This window comes from Lynx rufus, unplaced genomic scaffold (assembly GCF_022079265.1).
Source record: "Lynx rufus isolate CCGP_SWC_20201006 ecotype Redwood Valley unplaced genomic scaffold, mLynRuf1.p SCAF_11, whole genome shotgun sequence".
NCBI lineage: Eukaryota > Metazoa > Chordata > Mammalia > Carnivora > Felidae > Lynx > Lynx rufus.
In genome coordinates this window covers 14,461,631-14,488,282 of record NW_025814825.1, presented here as the reverse complement: position 1 = coordinate 14,488,282, position 26,652 = coordinate 14,461,631, and the positions used below count along the sequence as shown (strand labels likewise).

General features: G+C 36.7%; 1 protein-coding gene across 7 annotated transcripts in view; it reads left to right on the top strand.

The window, feature by feature from the left end:
• The window catches only part of MICU1 (mitochondrial calcium uptake 1), a 250,242-nt gene that overhangs the window by 78,271 nt on the left and 145,319 nt on the right, over positions 1-26,652 (top strand). For all 7 annotated transcript variants that reach the window (XM_047072928.1, XM_047072929.1, XM_047072927.1 and 4 more), the window contains one exon: positions 6,233-6,395. In XM_047072928.1, the coding sequence (XP_046928884.1) occupies positions 6,233-6,395 (163 nt within the window). The remainder of the gene's footprint in view (positions 1-6,232; positions 6,396-26,652) is intronic.

Sequence of the window (26,652 nt, the reverse complement as noted above, 5' to 3'; positions counted from 1 at the left end):
TGGATTGCTTCCACATTGTAACTGTTGTGGAAAATGATGCTGTGAATGTGGATATACAGATATCTATTTGAGACCTTGCTTTCTGTTCTTTGGGTATACACCCTGAAGTGAAATTGCTAGATCATATGGTAATCCTATCTTATTTTTCTTATGGAAGCCCATACTGTTTTCCACAGTGATGTGCCATTTTACATTCCTACCAACAAGGATTCTATTTTTCTCATATCTTTGCCACTGCTTGTTATATTCTGTTCTTCTTATATTAGTCATCCTAACAGATGTGAAGCAGTATCTCAGTATAGTTTTCATTTGCATTTCCATGATGATCAGTGATGTGGAACAACTTTGCATGTGCTTAGTGGTCAGTTGTATATCTTCTTTGGATAAATGTCTGTTCACATCCTTTGCCCATTTTTGAATTCCATTTTTGTTTTTTTAAATTGTTGAGTTTTAGGGTTTTTTTAATATAATCTGCTTGTTAACTCCTTATCAGATATATGTTTGCAACAATTTCTTCGCATTCTATGGATTACCTCCTTACTGTATTGATATTATCTTTTGATGCACAAAATTTAAAAACTTTCATGAAGTCCACTTTGTCTCTTTTTTTTCCTCTGTTGCTTGTGCATCTAGTATCATATCCAAGAAATTGTTGCCCAATCTGATGTCATGAAGCTTTTGTATGTTTTCTTCTATAAGTTTTATAATTTTAGGTCTTTCATTTTGGTCTTTAACCCAAGTTAACTTTTTAATGTAGAGTTAGATAAGGGTTCAACATTTTTTTTTTTTTTTTTTTGCGTGTGGATACCAATTTTCCCAGCACCATTTGTTGAAAAGACTATCCTTTATCCATTAAATGGTTGTTTCTCCTTTGTCAAAAATCATTTGACCATATATGTGAGGGTTTATTTCTGGCTCTCTTCTATTCCATTGATCTGTATATCTGTCTTTATGTCGGTACCACATTCTTTTGATGACTGTGCTTTTGTATTAAGTTTTAAAATCAGCATGTAGTAGTCCTCCAGCTCTGTTCTTTTTTCACAATTGATTTGGCTACATGGAGTCCTTAGGGATTCCATGGCATGCATTGGTTGTTTCCATACCTTGGCTATTGTGACTAATGCTGTCATGAACATGGCAGTACAGATATCTCTTCACTATACTGATTTTGTTTCCTTTGGCAGAAGTGGGTTTTCTGAATGATATGGTAGTTCTATTTTTAGGTTTCTTGAGGAACCTCCATGCTATTTTCCATTAAGGCTGAACCAATTTACTTTCCCACCAACAGTGCAAAATGTTCCCTTTTCTCCATATCCTCATCTACACTTGTTATCTTTTTTCTTTTTGATGATAACCATCTAATAGGTTTGAGGTGATATCTCCTTGTGGTTTTAATTTGCATTTTCCTGATAATTAGTGATGTTGAGCATCTTTTCATGTATCCATTGGCCATTTGGATGTCCTCCTTGAAAAAATGTCTGTTTAGGTCATTCTGCCCATTTAATTGAATTGATTTTTGTGGGTTGTTTTTGGTTTTGCTATTTGTTTGTGTGTTTGTTTGTTTATTGCCTTTTAAAGTTTTTAATTCCAGTTAGTTAATATACAGTGTTAGTTTCAATTGTACAACATAGTGATTTAACAATTCCGTATATCACCTAGTACTCATCAAAACAAGTGTACTCCTTAATCCCCATCACCTGTTTAACCCATCCTCCGAACCCCCTCCTCTCTGGTAACCATCAGTTCTCTATATTTAAGAGTCTGGTTTTTTTGTCTCTTTCCTTTGCTCATTTGTTTTGTTTCTTAAATTCCAGATATGAGTGAAAATCTTATGGTATTTGCCTTTCTCTGACTTAGTTCGCTTAGCATTATACCCTCTAGACCCATCCATGTTGTTGCAAATGGCAAGATGTCATTCTTTTTTATGGCTGAGTTATATTTCATACCCCCTCTTCTTTATCCATTCATCTATCAAGGGACATCAGGTTGCTTCCATAATATGGCTGTTATAAATAATGCTGTGTATTTTTCCCTCCAATTCTGGTCACATTTGCTTTATATATTTAGGTTTTCTGTGTTAGATGCATAACTATTCAGAAATCTTATATTCTCTTTATGAATTGACCTTTTATTATTATATTATTCTCTTCGTTGTCCCTTTCTACAGTCTTTGGCTTAAAGTGTGTTTTGTTTGGTAGTATAGCTACTCCTCCTTTCCTCTTGGCTTCCATTTGCATGGAATATCTTTTACCATCAACTTCACTTCTGCTTGTGTGTGTCCTAAAAACTGAAACGAGCTTTTTGTATACAGTATAGTTGGGTATTATTTTTTTATTTCAACATTCTGTTTCTTTTGATTGCAGGATTTAATCCATTACATTTAAAGTAATTATTGATAGATATGGGTTTACTATTGCCATTTTGTTATTTGTTTTCAGAGTGTTTTGTAATTCCTTTACCCTTTATTTCCTTTCTTGTTCTCTTCCTTTGGTACTTGATCATTTTCTGTACCAGTATGCCTAGATTTTTTTTTCTTTTCACCTTTTGTGTATCTGGTGTAGGTTTTTGCTTTATGATTACCATGGAGCTTACATAAAATATCTTGTAACAGTGTATTTTAAGCAATAACAGCTTAACTTCTAATGTATACAAAGCTCTACATTTATACTTTTATGTTTTTAATATCATAATTTATGTCTTTTTACATTGTTTATCCATTTACAGATTATTATAGTTATGTTTAATACTTTTTAAAAAATCTCCATATTAATGAGAAGTGATTTACCCACCACCATTACAAAATTAAGAGTGTTCTGAAATTAACTATATATTTACCTTCACCAGTGCGTTTTACATTTTTATATGTTTTGCTTATACTGATGTCTCTTTGTTTTAGGTTCAGGAATTACCTTTAAAAAAGAAATAAGTTTATTGGGGTGCCTGGGTGACTCACTCAGTTGAGCGTCCAACTTTAGCTCAGGTCATGATCTCAGGGTTTTTGAGTTTGAGTCCCACCTTGGGCTTTCTGCTGTCAGTGAGGAGCCTGCTCTGATCCTCTGTTCCCCCATCTCTGCACCTCCCCCATTCACATTCTGTCTCTCAAAAATAAATAAAACTTTTTTTTTAAGTTTATAAAAATTAAGTTAACGTAGTCTCTACACTCAACATGGGGCTTGAACTCAATGATCCTGAGATCAAGGGCCACATGCTCTACCAATTGAGTCAGCCAGGCACCTCAGGTTCAGAAATTACCTTTAACATTTCTTGTAAGAGTGATCTAGTGTTGATGAACTCCTTCAGCTTTTATTTTCTTGGAAAACTCTGTAATGTGTCTCATTGTGTGTTTCTTTGGATTCATCATGTTTAGGACTCTTTGAGTTTCCTGGGTCTCCATGTCTGTTTCTTTTCCCAGATTGGGATATTTTCAGTCATTTCTTTGAATAGGTTTTGTGCCTCTTTCTCTCATTCTTTCTCCTTCTGGGATCCCTTTAATGTGCACTTTGGTCCATTTGACGATGTACTATATATAGTCCCTTAAGCTGTCTTCATTCTTTTTTATTCTGTTTTCTTTTGTTACTGTAATTAGGTAGTTTCCTTAATTTTTCCGCCAGAAATTAATTTGCTTTATATTCAGTGAGACTGGTGTCATAGGGCTTGGAATTTCATAGAACTTTAAGAGGTCATCCTGTAATAGATGATTGTTACTATGGATGGCCAGAAATTCACTAGATGAAAAAGAGAGGGAGTTCTTAACATGGAAAACAGCTGTTAGGGTACAGATTGGGTGTTATAAATCACCTCTTAAAAGAAAATGTGTCAGACACTAATTTATTACAAGATCTTTCTGCCTGCTACCTTTTCCAAGGTCTGACTGCAGTCTGCATTCAAAGCTTATGTATGAGTTCTGACATCAGGGCCCACAGGGATTCACAGTCACTTGCATTCACTTGGTCTCAAGATATTATAGCCTTGGTTTTCCTTAAGCATTGTACCAAAATTAAACCCGAGAACTGGTTTTGGGACCAGCAGTTTTATTGAAGAGAACTGTCTTAGCATTAGCATCATGAAGTTCCAGAATGTTTTAAGTAAATGATTGAATGTAACTATTATAATTCCCTTAGTAAATCTTTTCTCCAGGCTAACCATCTCAAAATTCTTCACCACTTTTCTATATATCTTGGCTTCTAAGCCATTATTATCTTGGATGCTATATTCCAAACGCTTTATGAAATAGTTTGTTAGAATTCCTTTGAATAAAACCACTTAAAAGGAGACTGCTTTGTATCATTATATCATTTGTTATGGTGTGATCTCCAAGATACATTACTAAGTGAAAAAAAATAAAATATGTACTATACAGTATGTCTATATTAAACTCTTAACAATATGGGAATGCAAAAAGTCTATTACTTTCCTTGGCCTATTGTTTGAAACCAAAACTAATAATATTCAGAAACATAATTTAGGGACTTGCAACAATCAACAAATCTGGTTTGAATCTGAAAATTATTGACTTTTAAGTTGTTGTCTTTCTATCTTTATCTTGTATAAGATTGACTTAAGTTTTTAGTTCACAAAAACATCTTTGGCAGTAGCTATAGCTTATATCCTAAACATTACAAACTGATTATTTTTGTTGTCCTTATTCTGAAGAACAAGAATACAGATGTCCTAAAGTTGTTTCTTCTATAGCCAGTATTATCCGGCAGGTAGTTACAATATAATATAAAAGGGCCTTTGAGTTAAGACTTGTAGCTATGTCTTCAGGCTTAGTGTGTTTGCCACATGCAAAATGTTTTTTGATAAACAGTACTCAGATTTTAATGCAAATTAGTCTTGGAAGATTCCTGTCATGTATAGTTATAAATTAGAGATCCTTTCCTAGTTGCTGAAAGCATATCAGGTAGTGGAATTAAGACTCTTGAACGGCTGCAGTCAGTGACCTCAAAGTGACCATTTAGCTGGGAGTGGCAATTACAGTGTTAGTTGTGTTAATACGGCAAATTAAAAACATTAATAATTTTTTTTAATATTAGCAAATTGCTTTTTAGACTTTGAACTGTTGGATTTTTAGATTGTATTGCCTTGACATTTCCTACTAGTTATTTATAAGCTACTATTTATTTTTGGCTATCTCAACATCTAAAATTCAGGTATGAGAGAAATCTTTTCACCAGAGTGCTGTGTAGCTGGTATTTTGGTAAAGATTTTTCTCATACCTATATTTGTAAGATAAGATTATGCAGAAGATGCAGTGTTTTGTATGTTGCATACACAGAATCACAGCTTGGATGCCAGATAAAAAATGGGCCTATTAATATTATACCCTTTTAGTTTAATATATGCCATATTTGATTTTGTTACTATTCAAGTATTTACTTGTGTTCTTCCCAGCTCTGCTCTTTTCTAAATATGGCATATGCAGGGGTGGCTGGGTAGCTCAGTCGGTTAAGCATCCAACTCTGAATTTTGTCTCAGATCCTGATCTCATGGTTTGTGAGATTGAGCCCCAATGTCAGCACAGTGCCTGCTTGGGGTTCTCTCCCTCTCTCTCTCTCTCTTTTTATGCCCCTCCCTCACTCATGTAACTCTCTCCCTCAAAATAGTAAACTTTTTTTAAATAAAAAAATAAATGTGATATATATAAAGGATTTCCAGCAGTTTCCTTAATTTTGTAGTCAAAAGTAAAAGGTTTTTTGCCTCAGACTTGTTAATTGAGTTTCCATGATGTGTAGTTTTATTTTTTTAATGCTATAATTCAATGTACTTTGTGTTTGAAAGATCATTAGCTGTGTAAACCTATGGATTCCTAATTCTGTCTTGTTTTAGGATTTAAGAAATTGCATCAAAGTAAAAACTGTAAAATCAATCCCTTTAAAAAAAAACTTGGTATTTTGGAATCTGTAGGCTTCTGTGTATATGTCATTATACCCTATTACTGAGACCTTTTGAATTATATGATATTTTCAAATTGTGGCTTTCAGTAATTTAAGAAATTAGAAAACTATTCACAAAAAATTCTAAACAAAAGTTAAGCATTTTCTCAACTGGAATATGAATGTTATATCAGAGGGGAAAGGTTGAAAAGTTTTTGAAATTCAAGTTTATGTCTAGTATAAAAAATCAGTTGTAGAAAAAAAAATATGTAATAGAATAACTCCAGATATAAGATGGAAAATATATGAAAATGAGAACTGCTTAATATAGTAACACTCTGAATTTCTAATTTCAGGTGATGGAATATGAGAATAGGATTCGAGCATATTCCACACCAGACAAGATCTTCCGCTATTTTGCCACCTTGAAAGTAATCAATGAACCTGGTGAATCTGAAGTGTTTATGACCCCCCAAGATTTTGTGCGATCCATAACACCTAATGAAAAACAACCAGAACGTAAGTGCTAAAGGGAAAAATAAGATTATGATATTAATTTTTTTATGTTCTTCTTTGTATTGCCTAAATGTTATAGGTCCATGCAATAATTATATTCATTGTGTACTGACTGAATGTCACGTATTATTCCAGTCTTTAACAGTATAAAAGAGGAGCCCACAGTCTAATGAGCCAATCCTCAACCAGGGTACCGGGTTGAGGAGATTGTAGCCAGGTATCATCTACTGGAAAGATTTAAAGACATATGGTACTTGTTGTCATTGGGCCAAGTGATTGCAGATGGGACAAGCAGCAGACAGACTAAAAAGCCTAGAAAGGAGGAGACTTTGGAGGAAGACATTTCAGGGTGTAGAAGCTTCGAAGAACCATTGTGTATACCTGGAAATCCAGAGTGCGGCATGCATGCCCAGGGCCAGACACATGCTTGGAAAACACTTGAGTGAGCTTGTACTTCTTGCTGATCTTTGTGCCCCATGCAGGGAAGTAGTGAAAGTTAAAGCAGAGGTGTAGTAGCTCTAGCTAAAAATTAAAGGAGGTCCCCAGCTCAGAGCCAGTCTGCAAACATTAAGAGAGTTGGTGTTTTTTTTGTTTTGTTTTGTTTTCATTCTTTTTGCCTCAAACATTTGAATAAGTCTTTGTCTGGTCATTTGCTATTTAGATATTAGAACAGAAATTTCAACGATGACACAAAACAGAGAACACAGCCTTTGCAAAAAAAATATTTTGGAAAAAAATCACTAAACATTGATGAATGTAGTCTTCCACAATGTATATCACACCAAACACTGGGAAATAGGGAGAATCTGCTTTTCAGAATTACCCCATTATAATATTCAAAATGTTCAATCTTTAATAAAACAATTTCATGGCATACTAATAATCAGGAATAAATGACCCATCAATAGAAAGAAAAAGAAATTGACAGAAACCATCCCTGAGGAAGCCCAAGCATTACACTTACTAGATAATGACTTTAAGTTAACTGTCTCAGGGCACTTGGGTGGCTCAGCTGGTTAAGCGTCCAACTTTGGCTCAGGTTATGGTCTCAGGGTTCGTGGGTTTGAGCCCTGTGTCGAGCTTGGTGCTGACAACTCAGCCTGGAGCCTCTTGGGATTCTGTGTCTCCCTCTCTCTCTCTGCCCCGTTCACACACTAGGGCGCGCTCTCTCTGTCTCACTCACTCTCAAAAATAAATAAACATTAAGAAAAAAAGATGTTAATTATAATCCCCCAATTAGACATTAAGAAAATAACTCTTTCAAGACAAAGACATTGTGTATTGATAAAAGGATTAGTTCAAGAAGATAAAAGTGTGGTAAATATACACATACCAAATGACTGACCCCAAAATATACGAAGGAAACTGACAGAATTAAAGGGAAGAATAGTTCTTCAGTAATAGTCGGAGACTTCAGTACTGCCATTTTGATACTGGATAGAACATTTAGAAAGAAGGTTAGTGAAGAAAGAGGACTTAATGCTATAAGCCAATTAGACCAAATACACATTTATAGAACATTCCACTCAAGAGCAGCAGAATACAGTCTTTTCAGGTGCATATCAAACATTCTCCAGAATAGACAAGATAGACTGTATATTAGGTTATGAAATAAATCTTAATGAATTTCAAAGATTAAAATGATACAGAGTATCTTTTCCGATTACAATAGAATGAAACAATCCATATGTAACAGAAGGAAAACTAGAAAATTCATAAATGGGTGGAAAGTAAACAGCATACACTTAACCCCTGGATCAGAGAAGAAATCACAAGAGAAGTTGGAAAATACTTGGAATAAATGAAAGAGAAAATAGAATTTAACAAAACTTATGCAGTGCTGCAAAGTAGTGCATAGAAGGAAACTCATAGCTATAAACACCAACATTTAAAAAGTTTTTTTAAATGTTTATTTCTGAGAGAGAGAGAGAGAGAGCGAGAGAGAGAGAGCGCATGAGTGGAGGAGGGGCAGAGAGAGAGAGGGAGACACAGAATCCAAAGCAGGCTCCAGGCTCTGAGCTCTCAGCACAGAGCCTGACACGGGGCTCAAACTCGTGAACTGCGAGATTATGACCTGAGCGGAGTTGGTCATCTAACTGACTGAGCTACCCAGGCGCCCCTATAACCACCAACATTTAAAAAGAAGAATGATCTCGGGGCGCCTGGGTGGCGCAGTCGGTTAAGCGTCCGACTTCAGCCAGGTCACGATCTTGCGGTCCATGAGTTCGAGCCCCGCATCGGGCTCTGGGCTGATGGCTCGGAGCCTGGAGCCTGTTTCAGATTCTGTGTCTCCCTCTCTCTCTGACCCTCCCCCGTTCATGCTCTGTCTTTCTCTGTCCCAAAAATAAATAAACGTTGAAAAAAAATTAAAAAAAAAAAAAAAAAAAGAAGAATGATCTCAAATCAGTTTCCTAAAAATGGGTGTTAGAACTAAAAAGAAGAGCAGACAAAACCCAAAGATAGAGAAATAAAGAAATAATAAATGTTAATGCAGCAATAAATGGAGAATAGAAAAACAATAGAGCAAATCAACAAACAAAATTTGATTCTTCGAAAAGATCCAAAAAAAATGAGGGGCCTTTGGCTAGACCAGGGAAAAAAAGAAGCAAAATAACTAAAATCAGAAATGCAAGTGGGGACATTACTACCTACTTATAGAAATAAAAAGGATTATAAGAGACTACTATGAAGGATTGTATACCAACAAATTGAATTACCTAGATAAAGATGGAAAAATTTCCAGACACAAACTACCAGAGCTCTTAAAATTCAACAAAAAGACAAACAACTCAATTAACAAATGGGAAAGGACTTGAATGTACATTTCTCCAGATAAATATGCAAATGGCCAATAAGCACATGAGAACATGCTAAATGTCATTAAGCATGAGGGAAATACAGATTAAAAACACTATATACTACCTCACACACATACTTAAAAAATTTTTTTTAACATTTATTTATTTTTGAGACAGAGAGAGAGCATGAACAGGGGAGGGTCAGAGAGAGAGGGAGACACAGAATCTGAAGCAGGCTCCAGGCTCTGAGCTGTCAGCACCGAGCCCGATGCGGGGCTTGAACTCACAGACTGCGAGATCATGACCTGAGCTGAAGTCGGACGCTTAACCGACTGAGCCACCCAGGCGCCCCTCACACACATACTTAAAAAACAAAGAAGTGTTGGTGATTATGTGTAGAAATTAAAGCCCTCATCTATTGCTGGTAAGAATGTAAAATGGTGCAAACACTATGGAGAACAATTTGTCCATTTCTCAGAAACATGGAATTAACCGTATGACCCAACACTTCCACTAGTAGTATAAGCCCGAATGAATTGAAAACAGGTGCTCGAATGAGTGCCTGTACACGAATATTCACAGCAACACTATTCACAATACCCCAAAAATGGAAACACCCCAAATGTCATTTAACAGATGAATGGATAAACGAAGTATGGCGTATACATACAATGGAATATTATTCAGATGTGGTTGAACCTTGACAACATTATGTTAAGTGAAACAAGCTAAAGACAAAAGGCCACATATCCTCTGATTTTATTTATGTGAAATATCTAATATAGGTAAATCCATAGAGATAGAAAGTGGGTTGTTAGTTGCCAACAGCTTGTTGGGGGAATGAGAACAGATTGCTTAATTGGTGTGAGAATTTCTATTTTGGAGTGATGAAAAGGTTTTGGAACTAGATAGAGGTGGTAGTTATGCAACACCGAAGTACTAAATGCCACTGAACTGGATGGATACTTTGAAATGGTGATTTTATGTTAATGGAATTTCACCTCAATTTTTAAAAGTGGAAAAAAGAATGTGCAGTCAGTCCTCATTTGCAAATTTTGTGTTTGCAAGTTTGCATCCTCACTAAAAGGTACTTGTAATCCCATAATCAGTACTTGCAGTGCTGTTGAGTCATCTGCAGATACATGCAGAACAGCAAAAATTTGAGTCACCCATTACATATGTTGGCCAGCTGAAGTCAAGCAAACGAAGACTCTGCCTTTTTGTTTCAGTTTTCTTTCTTTAAACAAGTGTCCGTGGAGGGAGGGCAGGAGAGAAGAGAGAGAGAGAATAAAATGTCTTAAACAGAAACGCACATAAATCAAGTTTATATATCGATCAGTTAACAAAAATGTTGTGACCAGAGGTTCGAGAAACCCAACCCTGTATTTCCCCTAGGAGAAATAGGTCAGTGTTCAGCACTTCATTTTTCATGGCAATTTTATAGAACATAAATGCCACAATTAGCAGAAATCAGTTGTATATGGTACAGGAGTAGGATATAAAAATGAAACTGTTCTTTTACAGGGTATGTTTAAAGAAGATATCCTAAAGGGGGCAGCAGTTGAGTTAAGCTTTGAAGTATGAATAATAGGGGTGCCTGGATGGCTCAGTCAGTGAGTGTCCAACTTTGGCTTAGGTCATGATCTCATGGTTCGTGGGTTTGAGCCTCGCGTTGGGCTCTGTGCTGACATCTCAGAGCCTGGAGCCTGCTTCAGATTCTGTGTCTCCCTCTCTCTCTCTGTCCCTCCTCAGCTTGTGCTCTCTCTCTCAAAAATCAATAAAAATTAAAAAAAAAAAGAAGAAAACTGAATAGTAATTCATCATGTATTTGAGAGGGAAAGGGCATCATTCAGATTGAGTAAATTGTATGGTCAGAATACAGACGTGAAATAGCAGTGTGAGCTTGGGGAACCAGCAAGAGTTATGTTTTCTAACCAAGGAGTTTATAATGTTTTGCCCATATTTATTAACATTAAATAACTCTAGGACAAATGAAAACTCCAGGTAGAACTATCACCTCTCAGCAGTACAGGAAATCTATATATTTATATATTTTGTTATGGAAATTTTCAAATATAAAAATGCAGAGAATAAAATCAATTATAAATCAGCCTATATATACCTATCACTTAGCTTCAACAGTTGTCAACACATGGCCAATCTTTTTTTTCTTTTTAAGTTTATTTATTTTGAGAGAGAGAGCAAAGAAGAGGCAGAGAGAGGGAGAGAGAGAATCCCAAGCAGGCTCCATACTGTCAGTGCAGAGTCCAATGCGGGCTCAAACTCATGAGCCACAAGATGATGACCTGAGCTGAAATCAAGAGTTGGATGCTTAACCAAATGAGCTACCCAGTCACCCCAGCACATGGCCAATCTTATTTCATTTATAACTTTCTTATTTCTTCTCCTCACTCTAAATTGTTTTAAAGCCATTCAGACATATCATTTAATCTGTAAATACCTGTGTGTGTCTAAAAGATAAGTACTAAAAAAAACAATAATAATTTTTAAATGCTACATTTTTTGAAAATAGCATTTATTTCTTAATAGCATATACCCAGGCACTGTTCAAATTTCCTTCTCTAAAAAACATTATGTATAGTTTGTTTGTTCAAACCAACCTCCAAAGATGGTCACACTGTATTTGTTACCTCTTAAGTCTTAACAGCGTTTTTTTCTCTCTCTCTTTTTTCTTACCATTTGTACAAGAAGAGTTTTATGCCTTGTTTACATCTCTCAGCCCCCCTTTCCCCTTTTTGCTCAGATTGTTGCTGCAGCAGTTAGAATAGAAGTCTAGCCTGGCAGGAAGAAACCTCAACTGTACAGTGCATCCCTTGCTTTCTACTTTAGAGCATCTCTGCTACTGTAGCATGGGACCTTTGCAAGAGACCACTCGACCATATGGGCATGTACACATGTATGGAGGTACAAAGGAGTTTACTCTTTGTTGAGACTTGGTAGATAAATTCTCTCTTCTCCATTGTCTTGGGTGGTCAGTTCTGAGACACAAACTACATGGTTTCTTAGATGGGCCAAGGAGAAGTGCGCCCCAGTTGTCTAAAGCAGCAGTCAGCTCCATAACACACCCTTGAATTGGCTTTCCCTCCTTTCCTGGTTCACTCTTCCTGACCCTCTTACACTGGTTCCCTACTTTTTAGGAAACTCAGTCTAAATGTCATTTATTTGTGAAGGAATATAAGTCATTTATATTGTAGATTTCCCTCATTTGGGATCTTACTGATTGTATCCCTATGGTATTATTTAATATGTTCTGTACTTTGCCTCTCACCCATGTTGCAAATAAATAATGAAGCAACTAAAAGAGTATACCAAAATGTTGATTCTCTAAATGCTGAGATTATAAGGAATTATTTTACTCTTTTTTATATGTTCCTTTATTTTCTAATACACTTCATATACATTTATTCAACAAGTATTGATTGACCTCTGCTATGAGTTAGACACTGTTCTATATGGAAGGGACGCAGTAATGAATAAAATAGGCAAAACTTCCTGTCTTTATAGAGTAGAACGTCTTTTATAATCAGAAAGAAGGTATATAAAATTTCCACTAATTGCATTGAATTTTAGATTAAGAGCCTTTTAAATTAGTTTTAGCTCCTTGTTTTGGGAGATGTGGGAGAGATTAAAGAAGGCCTCTGTGTAAGATAGGGAAAAAAGATTATAAAATATATTCCTGGTTTTTATGGTAGTAAAATATTTTTGTACCTGTGAAATTATTTCTGATACCCAGATAAAATCTAAATTATATCAGTAACTTTATTTTTTTTTTAATTTTTTTTTCAATGTTTATTTATTTTTGGGACAGAGAGAGACAGAGCATGAACGGGGGAGGGGCAGAGAGAGAGGGAGACACAGAATCGGAAACAGGCTCCAGGCTCCGAGCCATCAGCCCAGAGCCTGACGCGGGGCTCGAACTCACGGACCGCGAGATCGTGACCTGGCTGAAGTCGGAGGCTTAACCGACTGCGCCACCCAGGCGCCCCTATATCAGTAACTTTAAGAATGTGTTTTGCTTCCAGTGTGACAGTGAAAATGAAGCAAGACTTGAGGCAGCTCACTGAAGATATTTGGTCATTTGAGGAAGATTATTTTTTTCCCCTTTGGAAATCATATTTTTTAATTGCTTCCACATATTTTGATATTTAACTTTGTAATCTTTTTTTTTTTAATTATCAAAAGATCTGTTACACGAACAGAATAGTTACTAAATGTCTAATATGCCATGCACATTCCTGGTTTTCATAAAAAGCCAGAATAATGAATGATTGATTTCCCTTTAAGATGAAAATCATGAGGGAATATTATAATAATATTAAAATGAGATTGGAAAATTTGGCTTCATTTTTGTTTGCTCATGAACAGGAATATCCACAAATATTGATGCAACAGAAGTAAAATATATATTATTCCTGTGTGGGTTAGAATAAAGAAAAGAGTAAGGCTGGTTTTTTATAGTTTAAATTTCTATCATCAGATGGCTGGACTCTAGCCAGTAGTTCATATTTCAGCTTTGTTTTGTCATGTCTTTCACACATACCATATCCCAGGATACCTAACAGATCTAAATTTATTAAGTTTTAGTTTTAGAACAGTTTAAAAATAATCACAAAGCACACAAAGTCCTAAAATTAAGCAGTTTTAAAATGAGTGGAGAGCTGATGAATTTCAGTAAAAAGCTGATTAAGAATGTTTTTGTACTGGGGTGCCTGGGTGGCTCTGTTGGCTAAGTGTCCAACTCTTGATTTTGGCTCAGATCATGATTTCGTGGTTCATGAGATTGAGCCTTGTGTTGGGCTCACGCTGACAGCAAGGGGTCCGCTTGGGATTCCCACTCTCTCCTCCCTCTCTGCCCCTACCCTCACTCGTGCACTCTGACTCTGCCTCTCTCTATATATAAATAAATAAACTAAAAAAAAAAGAATATTTCTGTATGACTACCAAGAAAATTTAGAGTATCCTGGGGTGCCTGGGTGGCTCAGTCAGTTAAGCATCGACTTCGGCTCAGGTCACGATCTCATGGTTCGTGAGTTCCAGCCCCGCGTCGGGCTCTGTGCTGACAGATCAGAGCCTGGAGTCTGCTTTGGATTCTGTGTCTCCCTCTCTCTCTGCTCCTTCCCCACTTGTGCTCTGTCTCTCTCTGTCTCTCAAAAATAAATATACGTTAAAAAAAATTTTTTTTTAATTTAGAGTAGCCACAGTTAAGTAGGAGAGACATTAAATGGAAAAAAAAAAAGTCTAGTATATGACTTGAATATGTTTCATCTCCTTCTATGTGCAGTCTTAATGTCAGCACCATCCCTGGTATAGTGAATGAGGCAGTTGCTTCAGGCTCTGGACTTTGAGTACTCTTGCTGCTGTAGTAACCAGTTTTACATAGCCAGCTAGTGATTGGGAGAAGCAGCAGCATGGGGAGAGTTTTTAAAGTACTATATAGAAAAACTTGAGCTTTGGTCAAGACAGAGAAGATCCCTATTTCCTTTTCACCTTACCCCACTGACTGACTGTATTTATATTGACCCGATTGTCCTGGATTCCATATTCTCTCAAGAATGACCCTTCATGCATTTAATAGTCTTACCTAGCACACTTTTAACTTTGAGACACATAATTTTATACTTGATCATATACAATGGGTTCTGGTTCAAGATGGTGATGTAGGAGGATACTGAATCTCCTCCCACAGACTCACCAAATCTGCAGCTACATACAAAACAATTTCCTCTGAAAGAAATCCAAAAACTAGATGAGCAACTCCTACACATTGGACAAATGAGAAAAAACCCACATTGAAATAGATAGGAGAGGCTGAGACACAGTCTTGCCATAAATTTATCCCTGGCACAGTATCCAGTGGTCAGGAGAGAACTTAGCTCTGAGCTACTGGAGATGCGAGGGCATTGAATGCTACAGCTCGCACCCCAGTTTTTGCGACCTGCACCTGAGAGATGAGCTTCCTGAACATCTAGCTTTAAGGCCAAGAGGCCTTATGTCTTTAACGCCCATAGGGCTGACCCAGAGGCAGCTGCCTGAAAAGCGCCCAGTCTTGGTGAAAGAGGCCTATGTTACTTATCTTAAAGCTTCAGCCCGAGGGGCAGGCGTCTCATTTAACATACATCTAGAGGCATACAGACACACTCTCCAAAGACAGAAGCCAGTGGGCTCCATCTTTGCACTTTCCCTCTGCCTCGCTCCAGGTTGCCAGTATCTCCCAGAAAAGAACTTGTGCACGTTTCCAGTGCTCTGGTTTGTGTCACTGCCACCCAGGACACACCCCTTGATTACCTGGCCGTGGTTGGTGGCCTGTGGGGCTTATGTTTGCAGGTCCCATAGGACTGTAACAAATGGAGAAACACTTCTTAATTAGCTACTCCCCCAGGGCACAGTGCAGCAAGAAGAGACTGAAAGACACCTCTAGTTTTTCTGTGATAGAGGCTTATTGGCTTATCTTTATTATTAGAAGAGCAGGCTTCTAATTAAACACACATCTAGGGGGCAGCGACTGTTCTCTCCGGAGACTAGGGAGACTGACGGGTGCCATCTTCATGCTCTCTTTCCTCTGCCCCAGGTTGCAGGTGTTTCTGAGAAAGGAGCTTGTGTGCCTATCTGGCTTCCTAGTTTTTGTGGCTTCCACCCAGAAGACACATCTTTTAATAATTTGGCTCAGGTGACAGTGGGACTTGTGTTTACAGATTGAATGGATAGTAAGTAACAAACAAAAACCAATTTTTAACTGACTATCACTGCAGGGCTCAGTGCAGAAGAAGCAAACAGAAACACCCACGTCCCCTTGTTCCCTTGAAAGAGGTATATTTGCATAATTTAAAAGCTGTGGGCTGAGAGTCCAATTAGCCTGAATCTAGGTGCTGACTGAGATTTTCTTCTTTGAGATACTGAGAGATCTTGGCATGCCCTCAACTACTAGGAGTCTCTAAGAATAAAGTAGGCTGCTTGGACAATCAAAGGTTTGAAAGACAATCAAGAACTAGGGCAGGGCTGAACAATAAGGTTCAGTTTCTTTCTTTCTTTTTTAACATTTAAAAACATGTTTATTTTGAGAGAGAGGCAGAGAGCATAAGCATGGTAGGGGCAGATAGAGAGAGGGCAACAGAGAATCCCAAGCGGGCTCTGCACTGTCAGCACAAAATCCAACACAGGGCTTGAACCTGTGAACTGTGAAATGATGACCTGAGCTGAAATCAAGAGTTGGATGCTTAACCAACTGAGCCACCCAGGCACCCCAATAAGGTTCAGTTTCTACATGAGGTCACTCCTTCAAGGTTGAGAGAGGTGGCTATTTTATCTGCATAAAAACCAATACAGAGAGTCAAGGAAAATGAAGAAATAGAGGAATGTATTCTAAAAGGAAGAACAAGATAAAACCTTAGAAAAAGACCTTAATGAAATGGAGATAAGTGATTTACTTGATAAAGAGTTCAAAATAACAGTCATAAAAATGCCTACCAAGTTCAGGAGAATAATGCATGAATAAAGTGAGACATTCAACAAAGAGAAAATATAAGAAAGTATCAAATAGAAGTCACAGAGCTGAAGAATACAATAATGAAATGAAAAATACACTAGAGGGCTTCAATAACAGACTAGATGAGCAGAAGAAAGGATCTGTGACCTTGAAGGCAGGGCAGTGGAACTCATTCAATCAGAATAGCAAAAAAGAGAAAAGAACGAGAAAGAGTGAAGATAGCTTAAGGGACAAATGGGACAACATCAGTGGACTAACAGTCACATCATAGGAGTCCCAGAAGGAGAAAAGAAAAAGGGGCAGAAATCTTATTGGAAGAAATAATGTCTGAAAACTTCCGTGAGCTCGGGAAGGAAACAGACATCCGGATCCAGGAGCTCAGTTTTAAATAAGATTAATCCAAAGAGACTCACACCAAGACACATTTTAAGTGTCAAAAGTTAAAGACAAGGAGAGAATCTTAAAAGCAACAAGAGAAAACTTGTTATGTATAAGGGAACCTCCATAAAACTATAAGCAGACTTTTCAGCAGAAACTTTGCAAGCCATAAGGAAATGGACCATATCCAGAAATTGCTTAAAGCAGAAAACTGCTAAACAAAAATACTCTACCCAGCAAGGCTGTCCTTCAGAACTGAAGGAGAGATAAAGTTTTCTGGACAAGCAAAAGCTAAAGGAGGGTATCACCACTACACTGGCTTTATAAGAAATGTTAAAAGGAGTTCTTTAAGCTGAAACAAAAGGGCACTAATCAGTAACAGAAAAAACATATGAAAGTACAGAAAATGAATATATTTTTGAAACATTTTTGTGCTGTTTTCTCCCCAACAAGATAAGTTACTTTAGTAGAAGAACCTTCTCTTCTAGTTTTACTTTTAGTTCCTTGTAGTGCTGCTGAGTGTAGAGAAGGTATTGATCAGCAGCAATGAACTGCCTGTTTCTATATGGCCCATGAGCTGAGAATGGTTTTTACTTTTTTCTTTTTATTATTTAAAAAGAATGTTTTGAAAAAAAATAATAAATAAATAAATAAATAAATAAATAAATAAATAAATAAATAAAAAGAATGTTTTGTGATACTTGAAAATTACATGAAACTGAAATTTTGGTGTCCATGAAAGAGTTTTATTGGAGTATATCCACACTCATTCATTAGGTGTTGTTCATGACAGCTTTCATGCAATAGCAGAATTGAATAGTTGTAACAGAGACTATATGTGGCCCACAAAGCCTAAATATTTACTGTCTGGTCTTTTATGCAAAAAATTTACTGACCCTTTCCAAAATAATAAGAAATCTATTCATTGTTCTCTGACCCTAGTTCCTGACACAGAGCTCCTAAGGTCCTTGTAAATAAGATTCTGGGAGCTATCCAGGATATGTTCTTCTCATACTGATGGCAGAGTTGAAAGAAATGAAACCAACCTCAAAAGTCCATTCCACTCCCCTCCTCTTTTCTTTCCCTCCTTTTATATTCTGTTTCCGAGATGAAACCAATTTAAATATAGGTATTAAACTGGACTTAGAATTTTTTTAAATATATAGAGAATATAGGAAATAATAGAAAATACTCTTGTAGCCATTACTTGTTTTTTTCAAATTTTAGTATTTACCCATATTTGTTTCATACCTTTATTTTAAATTATTTTGAAAACCCTGTGTATCGCTCTGAAATGTCATTTCACTCCCTGTCTTCTTAGGGATAACCACTGTCCTTAATTAGGTATTTATCATTCCTGTTGAGGATTATAACATTCACATATATCCATTTTCCTTCCATAACCCCTAGAGAAGGACAATGATTATATTCATTTCCCCGCACTGACATTGGACTTAGCCATGTGATTTCCTCCGACTAATGATGATATACATTGTGTTCAAACAGAATCTTTAAAAAGAGTCAGTTTGTGGTTTGCTATGTTGTCTTTTTTTTTTTTTTAATTTTTTTTTTTTCAACGTTTATTTATTTTTGGGACAGAGAGAGACAGAGCATGAACGGGGGAGGGGCAGAGAGAGAGGGAGACACAGAATCGGAAACAGGCTCCAGGCTCTGAGCCGTCAGCCCAGAGCCCGACGCGGGGCTCGAACTCACGGACCGCAAGATCGTGACCTGGCTGAAGTCGGACGCTTAACCGACTGCGCCACCCAGGCGCCCCTGCTATGTTGTCTTTTACCTCTGCCATCTTCCACAGAGAGGCTGCTGCCCCATCAGCCTGGATCCCAGATTCAATACTCTGTGGAGTAGAGCTGCACCCAATATGTGATAGATAAGTAGCATGAACAATATATAAGCTTTCCTTATTGGAAGCCACTGAGATTTTAAGGTTATTACTACAGTGTAACCTGGTCTACTCTGACTGCTACATTTCCCCTGTTTTTTAATATGTTGAATATATTTTTACATATGCACGTTTGTATATTTGTTGATCCACGTAGCTGTTGTTCTCTTATTTTCACTGCTGTATAGTTTATCATTTGTATAAATATGTCAGTATTTAATTTATCCATTTTCATGTAGATGAACATTTAACTTATTTCCAATTTTGTTAGTCATCTATTGCTGTGTAACAACCCACCGCAAAAAGTGAGTGGCATAAAGCAGTGAGCATTTATCTAGCTTCTGCATCTGCAGGCCATGTGAGGTAGACTCTGCTGATCCCCACTGGCCTGGCTCTGTACGTAGGCTCAGGTTTGGTTCATCTAAGCAAGGGCATCTCTGTTTCACGGTTTTGTCAGCAAATTTGTCAGGCTGCTCTATATGTTTCTCATCCTTTTTAGACCACTGGGCTATCCAGAATATATTCCTCTCACAGTACTGGCAGAGGTGCAAGAAAGCAAGTCAACCTCAGAAGTCCATTTGAAGGATCTCTTATGTCATACTGCTAATATCCCATTGGCCAAAGCAGGTCATGTGGCTGAGCCCAAAGTCATTGGATTGTCCCTGGAGGTCAAGAGAAAGAAAGTGAATATTTGAGAACTGTAGTATGCCAGTGTTTTTACTATTACAAACTGTACCACAATGAACCTTCTTCCATTTGTGCCCTTGTGCATATTTGCAAGAAGTTATTTTCAACACATACCTGGAAGTAGACTTGCTGGCCTCTGGGATACATTCCTCTTCAAATTTTCTAAACATTGCCACGCTGGTTTCCAGACTAGATGTAATAATTTACATATTCTCCAAGAATGTATGGATTTTCTCTTCTGCATTCCTGTTAACACTTGGTATTGATAGACTTAATTTTTTAGCAAACTGATTAGAATGAATTATTAAATCCTTGTGGTTTTATTTTGCATTTCACTAGCAACTAGTGAGGCTTATCATCTCCAAATATTTATTGGCTACTCATATTGCTATTCTATGAATTATTTATCTTCTTTACTCACTTTTCTATTTGATTTTTTTATTAGTAGAAGTCCTTTATATATTCTCTGTTGAAAGCTGTCATATATATCTTGCAGATATCTTCTCCTAGTCTATGGCTTGTCTTTTTATTTTGTTTCTGATAATTTTTAGTATACAGAAGTTGCTGGCATTTTCAAATGTAGTTGTGTTTTCCTTGATGGTTTGTACTGTTTCTTTTTAACTGCTTTATTGAGATGTAATTAACATAGGATAAGTAGCATATATTTAAAGTATTTGATGAGTTTTGATATACTAGTCCCATGTAGGTACTAGTGAAACCATCATCAGCATAATCAGTATAATGAACGTATTCATCACTCCCAAAAGTTTCTTCATACACATTCGTAATTCTTCCTTCCTGTTTTTTCCTACCTCCTAGGTCCCAGGCCACTGGTGATATGCTTAGTATCTTCTGTTTTTTTTTTTTTATTTTTTTTTAACGTTTTATTTATTTTTGAGACAGGGAGAGACAGAGCATGAACAGGGGAGGGTCAGAGAGAGGGAGACACAGAATCTGAAACAGGCTACAGGCTCTGAGCTGTCAGCACAGAGCCCGACGCGGGGCTCGAACTCATGGACTGCGAGATCATGACCTGAGCCGAAGTCGGCCGCTTAACCGACTGAGCCACCCATGCGCCCCAGTATCTTCTGTTTTGTATTGATTATCTGTCTAAACTCTGTCAGTTATTGAGAGAAGGGTGTTGATCAACTTTAATTGTGGGTTTGTCTATCATCTTTTCAGTTTTATCAGTATTTGCTTCAAATATTTTGAAACTCTTATTAGGTGCATACATGTTTAAAATGTATTATTCTGTCTTCTTCATGAATTGACCCAATTATCATTATGTAACTGACCTTTATGCTAATATTTTTTTTGCTACAAAGTCTACATAGTATCCTATTTATGTAGACCTCCTTATTTTGATTCATTTTTCATGATATATCTTTTTCTATCCTCTTACTTTTAATCTACCTAAATATATCAGTATCTTTAAAATGAATGTCTTGTAGACAACATACAGTTGGGTCTTATTTTTTATCCAGTGTGATAGTTTCTACCTTTTCATTGTGTGTTCAGATGATTTGTATTTAATGTAATTTTTCATATGTTTGGATTTAAGTCTACCATTTTATTATTTGTTTTCTCTTTTTTTCCATCTTTTTAAATGTTCTTTACTCCTTCCTTGCTTCCTTTTTGGATTACTTGAAGACTTTAAAAAATTTTTGATTTTGGGTTTTTGACTGTGTTTCTTTGTATATCTTAAATTTAGTGGTTGCTGTAGAGATTATAATATGCATAATTAACTTTTCACAGTTAACTGAGAATTTATATTTTACTGCTTCAAATGCAATATAGATATCTTACCACTATATAGGTCCTTCCCTAATTTATGATATAGCATCATATGTATTACAGCTACATACATTGAAAACTCCACCAGATGTTGTTTTCATTTCAACTGTCATACATAAAGAACTTAAGAGGAAAAAATGGTCTGTTATATGTGTCTAAATATTAACCATTCCTATTGCTCTTTATTTCTTAAATTTCCAATTTCCCTCTGATATCATTTCCTCCCCCCTTGAAAGATAGAATGTGTTGTAGAGCAGGTCTGCTGGTGGTGAATTCTGTTTACCTTCATCTGAGAACATTTTTATTTTGTCCTCATTTTTAAAGAATATTTTCACTAGATAAAGAATTCTGGGTTGAAATTCTTTTAGCACTTTATGTTTTTTTAATGTTTATTTTTTGAGAGAGAGAAGGAGAGAATGAGCAGGGGAGGGGCAGAGACAGAGAAGGAGACACAAAATCTGAAGCAGGCTCCAGGCTCTGAGCTGTCAGTACAGAGCCCCATGTGGGGCTCAAACTCACAAACTGTGAGATCATGACCTGAGCTGAAGTCAGAATGAGCCACCCAGGCACCCGTCTTTTAGCACTTTAAACTGGCTGCCTTGGAGAATTTTTTCTTTGACTTTGGTTTTCAGAAGTTTGATTTTTTTTTTTTTAATGTACCTTGTTTTGGGTTTACTAGGCATCTTGAATCTGTAATGAAATTACTGAAGACAAACCCATAAAATGAGAAGAGATGGTATCCAAGGAGGATATTCTAAAAAGTACATATATTTAGGGTACAGGCAGAATAGCCACCAAAAGAGTTTAAGGAGTTACCAAGAATAAATGAAGATTATTGGAAGAAAGTAGAAATGTAGATGTGTCATCTTAGGCAAATTATTTAACATCTCTAAATCTTAATATTCTTATTTGTAAAATGGAGACCATAGCAACTAATTTGTAGGGGTAAGAAAATTAAAATTTACATATATGTGTGTATATATATATACATGGAAAGCATGTAGTATAGGACCTATAAAAATGCTTAGTAGATTATAACTTATTACGATGATTATTAAGACAGAAGATAAAATCAAGTGACTACAGTACAATAAATAGGTCACAAATCTAATGAACTAGAACTATACTTTTCTGCCCTATGTTAGTTTGTGTCACTGAAAAATGTAATCATTTTAATAAATTTTTGGGGTAATTGCAGATATTGAAAAACAAATCTTTAAATTTGGGGGAGATAGCTGAGACTTCTTGACTATAATTATTCAGAGTTTTCGTTTACCAAGCTCTAATTTATTGAGCTTGAAATGATCTATTTGATTTAGTTTCACTTTTGTCTTTTGACAGAAGGAGTTGCTATCTTCTTTAAAACAAGTCTTTTAACTGTTCACTCTGAGGCTTAAACTGAGAGTATTTTTGTTGTTGTTTATTAATTTTTCAAAGAGAGAGAGAGAGAGACAGAGTGTGAATAGGGGAGGGGCAGAGAGAGAGGGAGACAGAGGATCCTCAGCAGGCTCTGCATTGTCAGTGCAGAGCCCGATGCCAGGCTCGAATTCACAAACCATGAAATCATGACCTGAGCTGATGCTTAAAGACTGAGCCACCCAGGTGCCCCTAAACTGAGAGTATTCTTATAGTATTTCTTGCACGTTTGTATTATATTTGGTGTAGACTCAAGAAGAGAAGCAACTGCCACAGTTAAAAGGTTTTTGGACAAAATCAGAAAGCCATCATTTAATCTTTCTGGGCTTCAGCTTTCTCATTAACAACAAGGTTAAGTGTGTGTACATCACACTATGAACATTAAATGGCTTTGAAATTTCTTTGAATAAAAGTCTAAGAATCATAGGAAGCCCCTTAGGGAGAATAGCATAGTGTCTAGTGTTTTTAAGCTGGGACCCAAAGAATGAAGGTGGAGAAATGTAAGGGAACCATTTTATATGGAAGTCACTTGAGTATCATTTTCCTACTACACATGCTGTGTTTCTGCCTTCATTCTCCATACTCTTCCTCCCCCTCCCCCTGCCCCCCCGCCGGTAAATGGACCTAACAGAATCTCTAGAGTACTAGGAAGAATAGCTTGAATTTTCATCCATCCGCATTTCCCATACTCTACCCCAGCCATTTAAGAACTGATCTAATCTGTCCATCTGCTTCATTTGATAGGTAAAGAAATCTAAATATAACAGACAAAATAATCATCTTAATGTTTTTTTCATCTTAAATGTATTAGTCTTTTGGCCTACTTTATGTCTGTATTTGCTTATAAATGACAGGAATTCTCAGTATGTGCCAGGCTGTCCTTACACACACCTCCTTTTTTTGCAAATGCACATGGGAAAACATTTTCCAAACTATAACAGAGCATTCAGTGAAAACACAAATCTGTTCCATTTTCTCCACCCTCCCAGTCCATGTCACATATGCAATCACTTTTTAAATTTTAAGTTAACTTTTTAGTTCTTTTAGTACACTAAATATATAATACTATAATACTATACTATTATTATAATACTTTGAATTACTATATTACTATAGTAATTACTACAATAATTTACTATACTATTACTATAATAATTTGAAATGTGGCTAGTTTGAATCGAGATATGTTAAAATTATAAAATATGCATGAGATTTTAAAAACAGTATAAAAAAGAAAAATACTTCATAATTTTTATATTGATTACATGTTGAAATGATGCTATCAAATATATTTTGTTTAACAAAGTAAATTATTAAAATTAATTTGACCTGTTTCTTTTTATTATTTTAAAGGTGACTGTCAGATTAAATTATGCATGTGGCTCACATTTGTTGCTCACATTATATTTCTGTTGGACAGTGCTGCTCTAATTATTAGTAAGCATATGTTTCCCTTAGTTGATGTAGCAAGTTTACTCATGAGTTACCTGATTCTAATCTGATTCTTATTCTTTTATAAGGGACCAAGAAGGTTTTTTCTGGAAAGTCTTAGGATTTTCCTATTCTCGGTATTCTGAAATTTCAAAAGCATACACTGAATTGTAGGTAGTTTTTGTTCATTTTGCTTAGAACACTTGGTAAGCCCTAGTTTGTGTCACTCTTCAGCTCTGAGAAATTTTCTGCTAATGCTTTTTGAATTGTTTCCTATTTCTTTTTTTTTCTTTTTTTTTAATTCCTCCCTATTTCTGGCAGCACTCTCAACAATAGCCAAATTATGGAAAGAGCCTAAATGTCCATCAACTAACGAATGGATAAAGAAATTGTGGTTTATATACACAATGGAATACTACATGGCAATGAGAAAGAATGAAATATGGCCTTTTGTAGCAACGTGGATGGAACTGGAGAGTGTTATGCTAAGTGAAATAAGCCATACAGAGAAAGACAATACCATGTTTTCACACTTATGTGGATCCTGAGAAACTTAACAGAAACCCATGGGGGAGGGGAAGGAAAAAAAAAAAGAGGTTAGAGAGGGAGAGAGCCAAAGCATAAGAGACTCTTTTTTTTTTTTAATTTTTTTTTTAATGTTTATTTATTTTTGAGACAGAGAGAGACACAACATGAGCAGGGAAGGGGCAGAGAGAGAGGGAGACACAGAATGTGAAGCAGGCCTCAGGCTCTGAGCTGTCAGCACAGAGCCTGACGCGGGGCTCGAACTCACGAGCTGTGAGATCATGACCTGAGCCGAAGTCGGACGCTTAACTGACTGAGCCACCCAGGCACCCCAAGAGACTCTTAAAAACTGAGAACAAACTGAGGGTTGTTGGGGGGTGGGTGATGGGTATTGAGGAGGGCACCTTTTGGGATGAGCACTGGGTGTTGTATGGAAACCAATTTGACAATAAATTTCATATATTGAAAAAACAGAAAAGAATTCCTCCCCATTTCTGAATGAGAAAAGGTCTTGTATGATATTAGACTTCCAGTATTGAGTCTCTGTTTTTCTTTTTGGCAGTGGTCCTGGGAGGAAACCTTATCCTGATCTTTTGACAGTTTATTAAAATATAGGAGGAGAGGGGCGCCTGGGTGGCGCAGTCGGTTAAGCGTCCGACTTCAGCCAGGTCATGATCTCGCGGTCTGTGAGTTCGAGCCCCGCGTCAGGCTCTGGGCTGATGGCTCGGAGCCTGGAGCCTGTTTCCGATTCTGTGTCTCCCTCTCTCTCTGCCCCTCCCCCGTTCATGCTCTGTCTCTTTCTGTCCCAAAAATAAATAAAAAACGTTGAAAAAAAAATTAAAAAAAAAAATATAGGAGGAGATAGGCAAACGTAGTGTTAACTGTCTACAACTCTTTCTTGTTCTCTGTTCTTTTATCATAGAAGTGCATTCTACTTTTTAAAAAAAAAATTTTTTATGTTTTTATTTTATTTTTGAGAGAGAGAGAGAGTGTGAGTGGGGGAGGGATAGAGAGAGAGGGAGACAGAATCTGAAGTAGGCTCCAGTCTCTGAGCTGTCAGCGCAGAGCCTGACGTGGGGCCTGAACTCACAGACTGCGAGATCATGACCCGAGCCTAAGGGACGCCCAACCAACTGAGCCACCCAGGCATCCCAAGTGTATTCTTTTATGACTGTGTTATCTTCTTGAGTATCTGTAAAGTTTCAAATTAGATTTTTTTTTTTTAAATTTCCTTCTGTTTCCTGACTTACCTCTTTGTTTTGCAGTCAGTGGTTTATTTTTTTTTTTCAGGACAAACTTCTAGAAGTAAAGTGCATTTAAGATAAAGAAAATGTGGGGGCGCCTGGGTGGCGCAGTCGGTTAAGCGTCCGACTTCAGCCAGGTCACGATCTTGCGGTGCGTGAGTTCGAGCCCCGCATCAGGCTCTGGGCTGATGGCTCAGAGCCTGGAGCCTGTTTCCGATTCTGTGTCTCCCTCTCTCTCTGCCCCTCCCCCATTCATGCTCTGTCTCTCTCTGTCCCAAAAATAAATAAACGTTGAAAAAAAAAATTTTAAAAAAAAGATAAAGAAAATGTGGAACCGAAAGCATAGAAGCAGAAATGCAAAAAGCTTCCTCTGGGAGCAGTGACAATCTGATCATTGTAATACTGTGGATGTAATGAGATAAGGACCTGAACTAGTATGAATATAGTGAGAACTGAAAGAAAAGAACTGAGTAATTATGCATGAAAAACAAGTGTACTTATTAACTGATTTCTCCACTGTAAACACCCGACAGCACCCCCTTATTGAACTAGTTATATGCTCCCTTGTAATGTTAATTATTAT